The sequence below is a fragment of the Tursiops truncatus genome, chromosome 8 (assembly GCF_011762595.2).
Source record: "Tursiops truncatus isolate mTurTru1 chromosome 8, mTurTru1.mat.Y, whole genome shotgun sequence".
NCBI lineage: Eukaryota > Metazoa > Chordata > Mammalia > Artiodactyla > Delphinidae > Tursiops > Tursiops truncatus.
This window is the reverse complement of record NC_047041.1, coordinates 47,853,926-47,872,596: the sequence shown is the minus strand read 5'-3', so window position 1 is coordinate 47,872,596 and position 18,671 is coordinate 47,853,926. Positions and strand designations below refer to the sequence as shown.

The 18,671-nt window shown below is 38.6% G+C and overlaps 1 protein-coding gene across 2 annotated transcripts in view; it reads right to left on the bottom strand.

Moving 5' to 3' along the window:
- The window catches only part of DLG2 (discs large MAGUK scaffold protein 2), a 2,041,254-nt gene that overhangs the window by 524,103 nt on the left and 1,498,480 nt on the right, over positions 1 to 18,671 (bottom strand). For both annotated transcript variants that reach the window (XM_073808350.1, XM_019948680.3), the window contains one exon: positions 13,394 to 13,530. In XM_073808350.1, coding sequence (XP_073664451.1) covers positions 13,394 to 13,530 — 137 coding nt within the window. The remainder of the gene's footprint in view (positions 1 to 13,393; positions 13,531 to 18,671) is intronic.

Sequence of the window (18,671 nt, the reverse complement as noted above, 5' to 3'; positions counted from 1 at the left end):
TCTGTACTATTGAATCAGCACTTTAGTCATTTAATACCTCGTAGCATTGCTTTTTATTTTTGCTTCATGTTGCTATATAAATTCCATGTGTCAGTTAATCCTTTGGTGGTGTAGCCCAGGTTAGGGACCCTGGAACAGGAGGGAACTGAACCTGACTGCTGACCGTGAGCTCTCCAGTAAGCTGTAAGCCTCTCTACTGGTTCCTACAGTTCTCTTCTAGACAAGTGACATTCTTGTAAATCTTTTGTATTTCCAATGTCTAGCACTTGTTTGTTCATTGATCAAATATTTATTGCATACCTATTATGTGTCAGCCACTGTTCTACATGTTAGAGATATAGTGATAAAAAATAAGAATGATAATCATAATCATAGCAGACACATACAGCCCTATTACATGTCAGGCACTACTCTAAATTATTTTATGTATATTAACACGATAAAGCCCCACAATAACCTATGTGCTGGCTATTATAATCACTTTCATTTTACAGATGAGAAAAGCATGCCTCCGAGAGGTTAAGAAACTTGCCCAAAGTCATTGATCAAATTTGTAGTAGAGGCAGAATTCAAAGCCAAGCAGTTTGGCTCCAGAGATCATGCTCTTAACCACTCATCTATACTGCTTCCTCCAGATGGACACAGTGCCTGCTCCCATGAGACTCACATTCTAATAGAACATAGCTGTTTATAGAATGAATGGATAGAAAAATAGACCCATACAGAATGGGAATGTAGAGGGACTACAGGCATGGGGAACACAGTTGATGATGGCAGCCTTTAGTTATAGACGGAGAAATAACAAAAATGACAGTAATAATAATGAGTTAACATTTATTTAACACTTATATGTCATATATCTTGGAAGTACTATGTATATATTTTGACATAAGTCATATAATTGGTCCTGGTTATAGCTCCATGAGGTAGACATGAATAATTAGGCCCATTTTACCGGTGAGAAAAACTGACATTTGAAGCAGTTAACTTGCAACAAATAGGTCACACAGACCCCAAGTGGCAAAGCCATCAGTTGGATCACCGTCCTCCTGAAAAGATGAAAATGAGACGGCCCTTGAGTGTTGGTTCACTGAAACCTAGGGCTTACATCACCTATTCTTTCTCCCTTTAGGAGAAGAGTCTCTTTCCAAGTTTACATATAGAAGTAATGTGAATTCCTAAGTGTTATAAAAGCCTGAGTAATCATTACCCTTCTCACTTAATCCAGTGGTGACAATATATTGCATCAGCCAAATACACTAACAAAGTCAAAAAATAAATAAGTAAAATGGAAAGTAGTTTGATATATATATGTTTCTTCAAAACCTCCTTGTATATTTGATTAATCACTTTTTTTTTTTTTTTTTTGCGGTACGCGGGCCTCTCGCTGTTGCGGCCTCTCCCGTTGCGGAGCACAGGCTCCAGACGCGCAGGCTCAGCGGCCATGGCTCACGTGCCCAGCTGCTCCGCGGCATGTGGGATCTTCCCGGACCGGGGCACCGACCCGCGTCCCCTGCATCGGCAGGCGGACTCTCAACCACTGCGCCACCAGGGAAGCCCGATTAATCACTTTTTTAAGGGCGGTACCACTTGTACCTAGATAATGAATATTTACAAATAATGCTCATATACAATGGTTTAAAATGTGTATGGAAGTGGGCGTTTTCTCTTAAACAATGGTTGCCTAAGGTGGCTCTGAATATTGTGACCATGCACCCCAGAAATATCTATATTGAAAAAAGAGAAGAGAGGAGGTATTTGTTGGCATAAACAGTGAGGATCAGAAGCCAACATATAAAGACCCTAAAGGCTAGAAAACAACTGGATTAGACTACACGTGGCACAAAAGCTCTGTTTCTGACAGGGCTCATTGTCTCTCTCTCCAGGGTACAGAAAGCACACAGCTCATTAGATTATCAGTGAAAAAGAGATGTGGCCAGTGTATATTCAACTGCACTTTTTCCATTTTTAAGTTGGGCCTTGAAACAGTCTAGAAGATGTTAACTTTTTTTTTTTTTTTTTGCGGTGCGCGGGCCTCTCACTGTTGTGGCCTCTCCCGTTGCGGAGCAACAGGCTCCGGACGCGCAAGCTCAGCGGCCATGGCTCACGGGCCCAGCCGCTCCGCGGCACGTGGGATCTTCCCAGACCGGGGCACGAACCCGTGTCCCCTGCATCGGCAGGCGGACTCTGAACCACTGCGCCACCAGGGAAGCCCGAAGATGTTATCTTTAAGTGTGTTTTCTGAGAATGGCTGCCTTAACAGACTCTCAGACCACCAGGAAAATCTTTAGAGCAGAAAACAGAAGCTGAGGAAAAGTTGGAGGTGAGGAGTGAGGAAAGAGAGGATATTGGGGAAAATATTAGTCATTTAAAATAGTGGTAGTTCAGTCAGTTTTTGTTTGGTGACTATGAAATGTTGGAAAATTTACACTGATTTTCGTCATGGAAGAGGTGGTGGCAGCAATATGTAGTGATTAAGAGCACATGCTTTTGAGTCATGCAAACCAGGACTCATCCTGTTCCTGGCACTACCTAGCTGTGTGACTTTGGGAAACTTATTTAACCTACTTAGCCTCAGTTTTGGCTTCTGTAAAATAGGTATGAGAATAATCACTGCCTCAAAAGGGTTATTGATTTAAATGTATTGACCTATGTAAAGTGGCAGGCTCATTACTAATTAACGTGAGCTCTTGTTACTATTACTATTGTCATCATCCATCTCTCTTCTCAGGAAACAGGAATTCTTGGTGAAAATTTTCGCTGAGCATTTTCCTGTAAACATCTGTGAACTGATGAGTTTAATTAGAGAACTGTTGATGAGGCTTCTGTGTGGTCTTTTTAAAAATTCAGAATAGTATAGGATCTGGACCCAAAAGTGCTCTTTTGTGCTGAAGTCTTCAAAATGTTTTTCACGAAAGTGGGTTTATTTGGGGTAATTATATGTGTGCATTATCCTCTGAACTCTCAAGATAAAGGGCCTACAGCTGGAGCTGATTGTACACAGAGAGAAGGGACATTATACTGATTGGCTGGCTGCTCTTGTCATTGTTTTCCATTGTCTTTTCCTTTTCCTTTTTTCTTTTGCATCAAGTATCTGCCTATAATGGTGAACACTGAGCAACTGGCCTGGTTTCAGAAAAAAAAATCATGTGCATTTGAATGAAGTGTTTCTGTGGGGTGTGCTACACAGAGCGGGGGACATGTGTGCAGCCTGGCCATATATTTCAATAGGACAGAGGACTGAGGCCAAGAGAGAGAGGTTGGAGGTGAGATGACTCATTGTCTCGAATGGAAGAGGGTGCACTGAATTGGAGCATGATGCCGACAGAAGAGGGCAAACCAGTTGAAGAAAGAGGTGCCAGGAGACTTGCAAGAAGGGAACATGGCAAGTGTTGTGGGAATTCAAATAAGTGTTAGCAAATACATATGTGATGGTACAAAGGTGGGAGGTGTGCGGGCATGAGAGGGTGTGATAAGGAGAAATGAGCAATGTACAGATGGCAACATACTGACCTTTCCATATTCATTCAGGAATAGCAATGTAGTGAGACAAACTGGGAGGTATCAGGGACATAAAAATTGTACTAAGACATAGTACAAGGAAATGTGAGACTCTAGAAACACTGGAAAGAAACATCACAAACTCCAAAGTTAACTTTAAAAGAGAAGACAAAGTAGATGATCACCATATTGTAAAATAACTTAAAAAGGGGGCCAATCTAATGTAGTAACGTCAATGGTATGAAAAGAAATATGCATGAACCAAAGACTGAAATCTCTGCAGTCCATTGCAATGAGCTGCTATAATAAAATTTGTTTTACAAATAACTATGAATACATGAGAAACGTTAATAATGGTTATCTCTGAATAATAAATATTTTCTTATTTTTCATCTTTTCAGCCATGAGATGGTTAGAACAAAATTAACTATGGTTAATTATGGTTAGAACAAAATTAGTTATGGTTAGAACAAAATTAACTCTATTTTTCAAATGAAAAAGAACAAAAACCTTAAGTAAGGGAGAACAGAAACTAAGTGTGGTGACCTCTTTATGAGACACACATAGCAAGACCTCATGAGTAATGGAAAATTGGAATAGGAAAGAAGGAAGTTGATTTCTCATGCCCAGTGACTTTACTTAAATTTATGAGAAATAATAGCCATATTTTATATATATATATATTTTTTGTGGTACGCGGGCCTCTCACTGTTGTGGCCTCTCCCATTGCGGAGCCCAGGCTCCGGACGCGCAGGCTCAGCGGCCATGGCTCACGGGCCTAGCTGCTCCGCGGCATGTGGGATCTTCCCAGACTGGGGCATGAACCTGCGTCCCCTGCATCGGCAGGCGGACTCTCAACCACTGCGCCACCAGGGAAGCCCAACAGCCATATTTTAAACCTAGGTGTTTTTTAGAAATGAAGGCCACCTGAGAGTAATTTTTACAATGAGAGTAATTTTGAAAGTAGACTCAGATCTGCTATCAACTTCTAGTTTTATGAATTTTGACCAGTTAACATATTTACTGAGTTTTAATTTTCTTATATGTAAAATGGGGATACTATTGATTTATTTGTTGATTTACTTGTGTTTATGAGAAAGAAATGATACCATGAACCTGAAAAGACACTGTATAACATACAGCAGCGTACGAATAACGATCAAACATCAAAATCAGACATAGTGCTTTTGCTGATCCTAATGCTGGAAGTAGTTTCTTCCTGTTCAGGGTTCTTCCTGTGAAACTGATCTCGTACAACACTTACTTCTGCAGTGCCTCTTTCCATCTCAAAGGGTGACCTTCTCAAGGGCCATGATTAGATGTTTTCATCTTTGTATTCCCCCAGCTGACACAGGGTAAACAGTAGGCACTTAACAAATGTTGAAACATCCGCTAAATAAGTTAAAAAAACAATGTGGGGACTTCCCTGGTGACGCAGTGGTTGGGAGTCCGCCTGCCGGTGCAGGGGACGCGGGTTCGTGCCCCGGTCCGGGAGGATCCCACGTGCCATGGAGCGGCTGGGCCCGTGAGCCATGGCCGCTGAGCCTGCGCGTCCGGAGCCTGTGCTCCGCAACGGGAGAGGCCGCAAGAGTGAGAGGCCCGCGTACCGCAAAACAAACAAACAAACAAACAAAAACCAATGTGGCATATCAAAGGAAAAGCAACCAAAATTCCCTATGTTATACGAAGAATGAGACATTTGTGTTGAGCTTCTATTTTACAGTTGTGTTGAGTCAGAGAGGAAAGGATAAGGAATGAAGGTCATTCAACCAACAATACACATCTACTGGACACTCACTCTGTGTCAGGCATGGGATAGAAGAATGAAAGGCTGGTGCAAAATGTGAACACCGGCTCACATCAGCTTATAAGGGACATAATCAGAGCTCCAACAGGGCAAATTTCTTCCTCCTCCATTAATCATTAATGCATTTCTTTTTTTTTAAAACTACTTATGTAGCATTTATTTTTTAAAATTAATTAATTTATTAATTTATCTTTGGCTGCGTTGGGTCTTCGTTGCTACGTGTGGGCTTTCTCTAGTTGCGGCGAGCAGGGGCTACTCTTCATTGCGGTACATGGGCTTCTCATTGCGGTGGCTTCTCTTGGTTGCAGAGCATGGGCTCTAGGTGAGCGGGCTTCAGTAGTTGTGGCACACGAGCTCAGTAGTTGTGGCTCGTGGGCTCTAGAGGGCAGGCTCAGTAGTTGTGGTGCACGGGTTTAGTTGCTCCGCGGCATGTGGGACCTTCAAGGACCAGGGTTGGAACCCATGTCCCCTGCATTGGCAGATGGATTCTTTTTTTTTTTTTTGCGGTACGCCGGCCTATCACCGCTGCGGCCCCTCCCGTCGCGGAGCACAGGCTCCGGACGCGCAGGCCCAGTGGCCATGGCCCACGGGCCCAGCCGCTCCGCGGCACGTGGGATCCTCCCAGACCAGGGCACGAACCCATGTCCCCTGCATCGGCAGGCGGACTCCCAACCACTGCGCCATCAGGGAAGTCCCATTAATGCATTTCTTCACCTTCAATTGCATAGAGAGAGAGAGAGAGAGAGAGAGAGAGAGAGAGAGCAAGTGCCACTGACGTCTTGATTGACTCCAGCTTCCTCTATAGCAGTGGTCACCAAATGGACCGTATGATAGGAACCCCAGGGCAATCAGCTGGGTACAGGAAGAAATATTTGAACTTCCATTAATATTTATCACATCGATCTTCATCTTTCTATTTCTTGTGTATGGTTTAAAATAAAATGTATATATTACCATAACAATATATGAATGCAATCTAAAGTAGAGAGATATACATATATTAAAGACAGTCATGGACACATACACACTAACAAACGTAGTAAGGTAGATAGCTAGTGGGAAGCAGCCGCATGGCACAGGGATATTGGCTCGGTGCTTTGTGACAGCCTGGAGGGGTGGGATAGGGAGGGTGGGAGGGAGGGAGACGCAAGAGGGAAGACATATGGGAACATATGTATATGTATAACTGATTCACTTTGTTATAAGGCAGAAACTAACACACCATTGTAAAGCAATTATACCCCAATAAAGATGTTAAAAAAAAAAAAAAGACAACTTTTTGTGTTTTACTGATGGGGTGTGCTGTTAAAGAATTTTAAAACCACCGCTTTATACTAGGTACCGATATATGATGACTATAGAGTAAGTTCTATAAACAGGGGTATTAAACTGAATACAAGCAAAAGAAATAAACAATATAATGGAAGGCTTCAACCCTTTATATAAAATCCCTTTATAAATAAAGCCCTTAAACCCTTAAATAAAATATATCATTGCATTTGCATTATATTGTAATTTTATTGTATCTGAGACAAATTAAAAGGGAGTTCAAGAAATAATTATCCAAAATTTTTTCCCCCTGGTGTTTCAGAAGGTAATCTAACTACTGGAGACAGAGTCTGAAGGGTGAACTATTTCTAATGCCTTTTAGCCCATGACTGGAAATTGCTAAATGATGCTATACCAGCTTGATGGAATGAGCATTACCTCAGAAGTCACCCTCAGGAGAAGCAGTGGAGCGGCAGCAGAGTGGGGTAGGATGTGATTAGGTCAAGGTAGAATTATGGTTCTTAACCTGGCTGCACGTTAGAATTGTTTGGAAAACTTAAAAAAAAAAAAAAATGAAAACGAGGCATGGCTCCTACTCCAGAGATTCTGAATTGATTATTCAGGGTTGATTGAAGCCTGGGCATCCATAGCGTTCAAGAACTTACCATGAGATTCAAATGTGTAACCAAGATCGAGAACCAGGGGGGTTGAGTAAACAGCTGAAAGGAATGTGGCTTTAGAAAATTGATGTCTAGGTCTGAATCCAATCTCACCATTTATTAGTTATGTAATATTGGAAAAGTGTTTGCATCTTTGAGTTCTAACTTTCTCTTCCGGAAAATAAGAATAGCAGTAATGACTGCCCTATCCATCTCTCAAGTGTTGGAGTGAGGAGGTGCTGTGGGTGAAAGATCTTCTTAAGGAGGAAGCAGTGTGTTGGTGGTAGGAAAGAGCCATGTGCAGGGACAGTTATAGCTTTTGGTTCTTATTTAAGGTTGGCCTAAACAATGAAAGTGTTTTAAAATCCTCTTCATTATTCAGATAACTCCTACATATTTGCGTGGTCTTCAAGGTGATTTTCTTATTGATATTTGGATGAAACAAGGTGATAGTGGGTCCTCACAACTAATACTCATTCAGAAAATTATCTTGTTTCTACTCATCTTCCCCAAATCTATCTAATGTCCTTACCATAGGATGCACATTCTGGAAGAAAAATAGGAGATGCTCACACACAGCATATCCCAGAGTGACTCCAGCGAACACTAGTTCTAGGTATTTCATAAACATTACTTAAGAAAAAAAGTTCCACAGTAAAATATATTTGAAAGTTAGGGTACCAAAGTTAAATTAGTTCCTTGACTGGAGGACTTCATAGACCCTTATATATGCTAAAGTTTGTTGAGAATCTACAAAAGAGGTGAGATACAGGTTGTAGAATTTCAATTTGACTGTAGAGTCTTTTCACGTGACACAGACATGAGACTAATATTTTAAAACACACTTGGGAAACACTGATCTAAGGCAATGCTGTCATGGTATTGAGGACATAGCAAAAGACCAAAGATGAACATGACTTGCCCAAGGTCAGTTAAGTAGAGTTAATGCTGGCTGCCTGGGACTTGAATCCAGATATCCTATCTCTGAGTCCATTGTCTTTCCATATTATTTCAATGCCTCATTTACCTTTCCTCTTGTCTTCAGCTTCCCTTTAAGCAAAGAAAACATACAGACTTATTTTCTGTAAAAGATGTAAAAGGTCTCTCACTGACAATTTTTTCTTCAAACGTCAAGCAAAGGTTATGGAAAAAAGAGACTAAGATTATAAACTTTAAATCACAATGCGACAGGGCCTTTGCCAATTAACAGTTCATGTTGTCCCTTTAGAGAAGACAATTAGATGACCCTAGATTCAAAGTTTCTGGTATCGTGTAGAAAAAAGATGAAGAAGATCACATTTCTGTAATATATGTGGCTCTATGTATCACCATGGTAGGGCTTAATAAAAATGAGTGTGTAAAAATATATGAAAGAATTAGAAAATTATCAATACTGTTAACCTCTGACCATCTGTTCCATGAAGTTCAAGGCCAAGAGAGAATCTATTCAGTCTGAGATTGCAGCACTAAGCGACTGGTACAATCCATTAAAATCAGATGTCACTGTCATTTGAAAAAATAAAAAACAAAACAAAACAAACAAAATTCTAGTGAATGATAAGAAGTGCCAGTAGCAGGGGAAATTTAAAAAATTGTTATTTTGATAAAGAGAACATATACCATGCATCTGGGTGACCCATGAAACATCAGAGAGGTCTGACATTAAAGTCATCTTATTTGAAACACTAAGGGGGTTATCGCAAAGGTTTTAGGCAGGATAATCTTTTCTTACAGTAGAATAAATGTAAAGGTCAGATGCAATAATATAGCCTGTTTTTTTTTTTCTTTTAAGTTGGGGAATAACATGTTAAAAAATCAAAAGAAGTTTTGTTAAAAGGGTAATCTATTTGCAGAGGATAAATGGATGTATGATAAAATTTGGTGCAAGAGTGAGAGGAAAAATGTGAAACATCTTAAAAGACTGAGAACTGGAGAACTGGCAAGACATAGCTTTTTAAACAAATGTGGAAGAGGAATTCATATTCATCATTGTGTTTCCAACGGAGAGAGCTTTACTAAAGGGAGAGACCTTTACTAAAGGGAGAGCTGTATAGGGAAGTATATTTTGATATAATTTTAAGGAAAACATTTTTACTGATGGTTAGTATCTAATGGATAGCTTCGACGAGGCATTCCGTTCTCCATCCTTAGAGAGTTCTAGCAGAGGTGAGGGGCTATTTCACTTGGTTGCTTTTCTGTGGGATTCTGATGTACTAAATGAGAGTTGGAATAAGATAATATCTAAGATAGATACTTTTCAATTCTGATATATAAGAAGTATTTAGGGAAAAAAAAGTACCCAGTATATATGGTATGATTCAGATGGTGTCCAACATTAAAGTTATTTCAGTTGAGAAACTGAAAGGTTTATTACTAAAGATCCCCAACCCCACTCCCACCCAGCCCCCCCCAAAAAAAAAAAAAGATTGTGCTCTCACTGCAGGGTAGATGCTGGGAGACTTCCTGAATTATGGTGATCTATACACAAAAGTCTAAAGAAATTAATGGAATTTTATTCTCGATCAACTTACTTACAGAACTATGAATGAATAACATATGGAGGAATTTTTCCTAAGAAGTGAGCGAAGGGAGTGGTACAAATTGTTTTAGAAAAAACCTATTTATAGAAAAATAGAGTGTGGTACAGCTGGTAAATCACAGAATCTAAATTATTCATACTTCCTTTGGGGGAGGAGAGTAGAAGAGGAGAAAGATGAAGAAGACATGAATGTAGGGTAGTAAAGGGAAGAGGAGGTGGAAAGGAATGACAGGAGGAGAGCATTAATAAATATTTTTGGTTGAAGCAAGATAATTGACCTTTTGGGGTGGCTTCTGGGATTTTTAATTTATGCTTTCCCTCAGGCTCATTTTTCTTTCAGAATTTTATAAAATGAACCATTTTCTTTCATTTCCAGATTCAGCTTGGCAGTTGCCTTGAAAGTACTAATTATGTTTTCCTTACGTAAGAGGAGAGAGACCTATGGTTGTCGAAGCTTCATTTTTTTTTAAACTATGCTTTAAAACTCAAAGGAGGATTAAGGATTATGTTAAGGATTATATCACAGCTATTTTTGAAATCATTTTGTCTACAATGAATATCAAGAAAATGATAATGGAAAAGTAGCACGGTGCCTGGAAAATCCTTTGACAGAATTATTTAGACTTTGAGGTTTTTTTTAAGAATTTGAATATAACGCTAAAAATTTAAACAGAACTTCAAGAAATCAGCACATGACATCTAGCATGATATGATAATAGCAGCAGTTGAAGAAATAACAGAAGCAGTCCAGAAGAGCTGTCTACATCCAAACTCTTACAGAACAATGAGCCAAAGGTCAAATCAGTCGCTATGACGCACTACTTTAGAATGAAACTGTCCTCTTCATTTTTCAATTTAGCACTATGTAGAAAATGGATATCACAGTTTATTTTATCCCTAAGTCCACAAACTATAAAGTTTGTCTTCTTGAGAGAAGTTGTTAGAGAGAAGTTGTCTCATATCCCAATAACACTTTTCTGTTTCAGAAGACACAACATCATAAGAACCAACTTTTAGGACTTCCCTGGTGGCGCAGTGATCAAGTGTCTGCCTGCCAATGCAGGGGACATGGGTTCGAGCCCTGGTCTGGGAAGATCCCACATGCCACGGAGCAACTAAGCCCGTGCGCCACAACTACTGAGCCAGCTCTCTAGAGCTCTCAAGCCACAACTACTGAGCCCATGTGCCACAACTACTGAAGCCCGCACACCTAGAGCCTGTGCTCCACAAAAAGAGAAGCCAGTTCAGTGAAATGAAGAGTAGCCCCTCACTTGCCACAACTAGAGAAAGCCTGTGCACAGCAATGAACACCCAATGCAGCCAAAAATAAATAAATAAAATTAAAAAAACACACAAAAGAGCTTTAAGTTTTTTTTAAAAAAAAGAACCAACATTCACGTCAAAGGCAAAAACAAGCAAACAAAATTCAGAATGTCCTGAGAATGAAAATGGTAGTTCTACTATACAGCCTAGTGCCTACAGCTAACAACACTGTAATGTATACTTAAAATTTGCTAAGAAGGTAGATCTTATGTTAAGTGTTCTTACCCCATACACACACAAAATAATAATGATAATAATGATAGTGAGAGGAAACTTTGGGAAGTGATGGATAACTTTATAGCCTTGATGGTGGTGATGGTTTCATGGGTATGTACTTATCCCCAAAGTCATGGAGTTGTATATATTAAATATGTACAGCTTTTTACAGGTCAGTCATACCTCAATAAAATGGTTTAAAAAATAAAAATAAAATTGTAGTGACTTCAAGTAGTAAAGAAGCCAAAAACTCTTAGTTGCAACTTTGACTGAAGTCATTAATGCCACATTTTTTGCCCATTCAGTTTGACCATACTTTTTCTGCTGACAGAGTTCCTTCCTGAGAAGTGCCTATTGCCTGGGACATGGTAGGTGCTCAATATATTACTTGTTAAATAAAGGAATTAATGAATGATAACTGAATGATGACTAAATGATGACTGAATGATAACTAAAGGAAGGAAGGAAAGAACTGACTGACAGATTTTAGGAAACAAATGCAAAGACCATGTTTGGTGGTTACAAGCATTTGAAATCCAATTCTGTCCATTGTTAACTATATGACCATGGCCAAGTTAGTACACCTCTCTCTATACCTCAGTTTCCCTTTGCTTATATAAAAGAGGATGTTGTGAGAAATACATACTACATTACAGAAAAACATTTAAAAAAATACATGGAGCACAGTAAATGCCAAATAAATGTTAGTTATCAAGATGATTGTAAAGCTCTTATCCAGATAATTCAATACAAAAATCATTGACAACTATGAAATTAGGCCAGTGCGGCTACAAACAACCTGTCTAGAGTCCAGGGACATGGGTACAATGAACTTTGAGGTTCAACCCCCAAAACTTGCACATGTCCTAGAAATTACTATTCTGTTGAAATTGTATAGGTTGATCCTTCCCAAACACTTCTCATGAAAGTATTGGAGATAATGGCTCCTTGTGACAAAGATTCAAGATCCTGTTTTACAAAGGGAGACATATGACTCGATACGACTAGATATACTTCTCTTACTTGACAACTATCTTCTATTAATTTTCAGTATTTGATTATTATCCTGTAGATTTAATATAAAACAGTAAATGGAGATGAAACAGTTTTTAGGTGCAATCACCAATTTTTTACTGCTTATAATTGCCTACATTTTGCTTTCGTTTATCGTATAACTCCATGGCTCAGAAAGGGTGGCTGCGTGTTGGTGTCAGTCGTTGCCCAAGACTCCTGAAGCATGTGAGTAACTGGCAAATAAAACAGTAGAAACCCTGTCTGAAAGGAGAGGGGGAAGGGATCCATTTGCACACGTGACAGAACTCTTGGAAGTCAGGAACTGTGTCTACACTGGTTGAACCAAAGAACACAGGCATAGAAATGTACAGATCAATAAACCAGATAGTGTTTTTCACTTTGCTATGCAAAGCCCATCTCTCTACCAGTCTGGATTTAGCAGTCTCTCTGGCTGATAGGAGATGGAAGATACCGGAAGAGCAACACATAATCTCTGTGCCTATGAAAACTGGTGAAAATTTAGATTTCTGTTTTTAAAATATCAACAAATCATCTCCAATTATACCTGTACTTCTGATATCTTTTACCACAAAATCTGCTCTCCCTTTTCTATTTCCACCCAAGGTCACTGCTTCCTCCCCCCAAATTCTTATGTTGAAGTTCTAACTCCAAATATGGCTGTATTTGGAGATAGGGTCTTTAGGAGGCAATTAAGGTTATTAATTACATGACTTAAGTCCTAATCTGATAGGACTAATGGCTTTATAAAAAGAGAGAGAGAGAGCTTTCCCTCAGCACAAGCCCAGAGGAAAGGCCATGTGAGGATGCAGCAGCAAGACAGTTGTCTGCAAGCCAAGAAGAGAGACCTCACTAGAAACCGAATGGGTCAGAACTTTGCTCTTAAATTTCCCTGCTTCCAGAATTGTGAGAAAATAAAATTTCTGTTGTTTAAGCCACCTAACCTATGGTATTTCGTTATGGCAGCCTGAAATGACTAAGACAGTCATACACTGGGAAACAAGAGCTTTATAAATATACACATAGTTCTGCTTCAGTCACACTCACCATTAGTAGTCTGTCTCCTACTTGCAACCTTCCATCTTTCTGTGCAGCTCCTCCATCTATAATTTTAGTTACATAAATGCTGTTGTCTCCAGGAATGTGTTGGTTCCCCACACCTCCTGCAATACTGAAGCCTAAACCTATGGAAAAGAAACAAAAAGAAAAGCATTGTATTTGTTTAAGAAAGTGCTATTAGTCACATTTCAACAGTCGAAAAAAAATTAATCCTCAATTTATTACAACAGTATAAATAACAATAAATTCTACTTCAATCAACTGTGTCCTTTAAACATTTGAAAGCTTGTTGATTAATGCTAATGAGGCAAAACACAAGTGCAATCCTGCCCACGTTTAGTCTATGGGCTTAACTTTGTTGCTGCTGTTGTTACTCTAGCATAGAGAACAGAAGTCCTGCCAGTCATTTGGGTAGAGACCTAGATATTTCTGACATTTTAGAATGAAAAGAACAGCAATTCGAACATTCCACAAATTCTGAGATAAGAGCCATGAGGAAGATACATTGGATATTGGTGTAATAATTTCAGAGAGAAGATAAGGAAAAGAAGCTCAATGCTTGCCCTTCATGTTTCCTTCTCTGGGTACGTTGTCATATTTTCACACTTCCTGGCACTTCCTGTTATTAACTTATAGTTAATAAAGAATGAACACAAACGAATCATCCCTGCACACAGTCTAAAGAATAAACAAATAGATTATATTCTTTGTATTATGTTTGTAACAAACCATGAAATATGAAATCATTTTAAACATGGAAAATTTCCTTTTTTAAAAAAACATTTTTGTCTTTTGGAAATTTTCCATCTTGAGAGAAGAATTTTACTATGTTATGGCTTATAATTTTTTTCTTTCAGTTTTATTGAGATATAATTGACACGCAGTACTGTATAAGTTTAAGGTGTACAGCATGATGATTTGACTTATATACATCATGAAATGATTATCACAGTAAGTTTAGTGAACATCCATCATGTCATATAGATACAAAATTAAAGAAATAGAAAGAATTTTTCCTTGTGATGAGAACTCTTAGGATTTACTCTCTTAACTTTCATGTATAACATACATGAAAGTTAAGAGAGTGTTAATTACATTTCTCATGTTGTATATTATATCCCTCGTATTATTCACCTTCTAAGTGGAAGTCTGTACCTTTTGACTGCCTTCATCTAACTCCCCCTCTCCTCTTCCCCCACCTCTTGGTAATCACAGATTTGATCTCTTTTTCTGTGACTGAGCTTGTTTTTGAAGTATAATTGCCCTATAATACTATGTTAGTTCCTATTACACAACACAGTGATTAGGTATTTCTACACATTTCGAAATAATCACCATGATAAGTCTAGTTACAATATGTCACCGTACAAACATATTACATGGTTATTGACTATATTCTCCACATTGCACATTTCACAACCACTGACTCATTTATTTTGTAACTGGAAGTTTGTATTTCTTAATCTTCCTCACCTATATCTTCTCTCCTCTCCACCCGTCTCTCCTCTGGCAACGACTTACTTGTTCTCTGTATTTATCACTCTGTTTCCATTTTATGCTTGTTCTTTCGTTTTGTTTTTTAGATTTCCACATATAAGTGAAATTATACAGTATTTGCCTTTCTCGGTCTGACTTATTTCACTTAGCATAACATCCTCAGGGTCTATACATATTGTCATAAACTTTTATTTATATTAAACTATGGAATGATAACAAGAATAGTTATTAAAAATCATTATGAGGCCATTTTAAAAGAATGACTGATAGACTCTTTAAAAGTATAAGAACAAAAAAAATCTTTCTCAGAATATAATTGAATACACATTCGGTACAATACTTATAGCATATATTTTCATTGTATTTTGAAATGATAATGCAAATTACTCAGAAAGATAGATATAAGTCAAAGACATCTGTAACTAAAGACAGAACATTTCTGTAACTTGCTTAAGAAATTAAACGCCCCCTCACACACACACCCCTAGTTGCCTAGTTTTAAAAAACCACACACTTCTTTTATGATAAGACAATCATAAAAATTTTTGGCACTTTATACAATGAAAAACACTTTAAAAATACTCCATTTCACTATCCTTGTATTGAATAAATATTGAGTAGGGCTATGTGCTGCTCTTAAGATAGCATAAGTGATTAGTTAATGGAAAAATAATGGCATGGTAAATTATAAAGTAACACCTCTGGAATGATACCTGAAAGGAAATGATTTTTTTGTTAAATTAGTTGTTAACAATAAATGGAAAATGGATTTAAATTGATAGGGCAATTAAAATAAGTGTTATTTAATTTCCTACTAGAGTGGGTAATTATTCTTTATTGATGCTTTGACATTGCATAGATCTATAAACATATTTGTTTCCCTCATATTTAAAGAATTTGTTTACCAAGTGAAAGATGACCAAGGGTAGATAAAATGTCCCCAACTGGCTTTTCCTATGAAATTAAAAATACATATCAGCTCATGTTTTCTAAAACTGTTACTTCATATTTATATATGATTATAGGAAAGCTTAAGAAACATATTTACAAAAGTTTCATAGCCACATGCTAGGATCAATCTACTGCATTTACAATAGTACAGAAGTCATTCCGAACTGTGGACAAAAGGTTAAAGAAAATTCAGGGACTCTGATTTACATCTACTATGCCAACAGTACATGCCACAGCTGGTCTGAGTTACAGAAGAGCTAAGGAAACAAATTACCACTATAAACAAGGTTAAGTCCAACAAAGGGAGTAACTATGTAGTTGAGATTTGAAGTTGAAGATTTTACCAAGACAATGAAATCACTGTGGATACCGCAGACATAAACATATCAGCTAAAAAGGAAACAACGTTTTTTCCGCTAAGATTAGGCTTAAGCACTTCTTAACTGGTGACTGCTTAAGCTAAAGTATTTTTAGTAAGAGCCAGAGAATGGCTCTAAAGGTACAGAACTAAACATTTCCCTTAATTTCTCTTACTTTGGTGGAACATGGATACATTTAAAACTAATCAATATTTGGTCAACATTCAACCATATTCCAGATATTCAATTCAACATGATAGGTAAACGTATAGCTTATGTCTACATCCAGAATACAAGGTTATTTACAGGTGGAAGTATCCATCTGTGTTATAAAATCGAATCTGGTCCTATCTATCCATCCATCCATCCATCCATCCATCCATTCATTCATTTATTCATTCATTCACTCACTCATATATCCACTCATTCAACAAGAATCTCCTGAGTACATACCATGCATTGCATAACAGCTGCTATCAACTGTAGCCAACATAAATGTAAAGAAATGGATTGACCAGAAACAGTACAGAAATAATGATCCATGAGTTCATATGAGTGACTGTGGCTGAACCTGGCTGAAGCAATGGTCTAAATCCAGATGATGTCTTGGCTTTTTGGAGGACTGCTCTATGAAGACAAATGTGGTCTAGGTCCACCAAGCCATAAGACCAAATCCAAATGATCAGTTTGGAGGTACTGGTTTCCTTGCACACGCTCTGTGAAAGCAGGGGTAGTCTGTCTACATTATAGGATCATTCTCTATCCTCATTTGCTCATACTTCCTTCCTTCAATCCACTCTAGACACAGTTACTGCCTTGATATTTCTAGAACATGCCAGACACACTCCCACCTTAGGGCATTTGCTCTAGCTGTTTCTGCTGCCTGGAACACCCTGCCTTCAGGCTGTTGTTAAAATTTCAATTTCTCTGGGACCCTGACCCTGACCTCCCTATTTAATACTGTCCCCTAACAATCCATCCCACTTCCTTATCCTGCTCTATTTTCAGTGTCCCTTAGCACTTATTACCTTGTGATATACGATATAAATTATCTATGTACTTTATTTAATTTTTTATTGCCTATCTCCTTGGTGAAAATATAAACTCCAGATGACAGGGATTTTATTTTTATTTTTTTGCGGTATGTGGGCCTCTCACTGTTGTGGCCTCTCCCGTTGTGGAGCACAGGCTCCGGACGCGCAGGCTCAGCGGCCATGGCTCATGGGCCCAGCCGCTCCGCGGCATGTGGGATCTTCCCGGACCTGGGCACAAATCCGTGTCCCCTGACTCTCAACCACTGCGCCACCAGGGAAGCCCAAGAACGCATCTTTAAAACCAATACATCAGACTAAGTAACTAAAGAGTCAGCTGCCCTGACTTAGATCATACAGTGCTCATAAAATCCCAGCTCCCCTGTGCTGGAAATTGAGACAAAAATGCCTAGCGAACACTCAAAACCTGTATTTACAGTAAGATAAGCTAGAGCGGCCCCTAACAAGACAAATACAATGAGTATTATAACGATTTGAGTAAGGAACACTGATTTTTGGTAAGTGACCAATTTAGAGAATTGGTTACAATATTGAAAAGATGTGTCCATGATCAAGAAATTGACTAATCAATTATAAAATAAACTCAGTGACAAGAGTTGGTAGGTCTCATCCTAAAATCGTGACCCTAACACTATCGACTGTGGAAAGTTTGGCTATTGAGAATAATACTAAACCTGCCTATACATGTGTCAGTAATAAACAAAGCTGACACAGAACAATGTAAGTATTAAAATCACAAAAGGAAGTAAAATCAGTGGCTATTTCAGTACTCTGGCAAAGGAAAAAAGCAAGTGGAATTTAAACACCTAATTCCCAAACAATTAAAAACTGATCTGTTTGACACACCTGATGTGCAAACAATTTCAGGATTACATCTAGTGCATAAAGCTGGGTTCTTCTTTCCGTATTTCCTGCACATCCCCAGATTGTATATCCTCATGTTAACACAGGAGGTGCAGGCGTAGGGAAAGGAATGTCTGAACGTTGTTTAAAGCCTTTAACTTAACCTTTTACCATGCAAAATCTTTTCCTTCTCCTGTGAAAAAAGAACATGAGGAATGATCCCAGTTCACCCTTTCCCCTGGGTGCCTGAGGAGCAGGTGCCAGTGGAAGGTGGAGGCCTGAAGGAGGAAGTCTTGGGAAAACGGGCTGATTCTGTGTGTGGGGAGCTTAGAATAAAAACCCCAGTACCTGAAAGAGTCATGTGACTACAATGTACCCATATAGTCTTTATGGGTGTAAAGAACGAATCCCCATGATGTCTTATAATCAATCATTCACCAACATGGTTCAACTTCATTTTATGTGACTTTACTAGGAGGGCACTCTGGGGCGCCTCCACAATTTTAATATTATTAAGCAGACTGCTTCTGTCACAGTTCATCTAGGATCTGCAAGGTAGGGTGT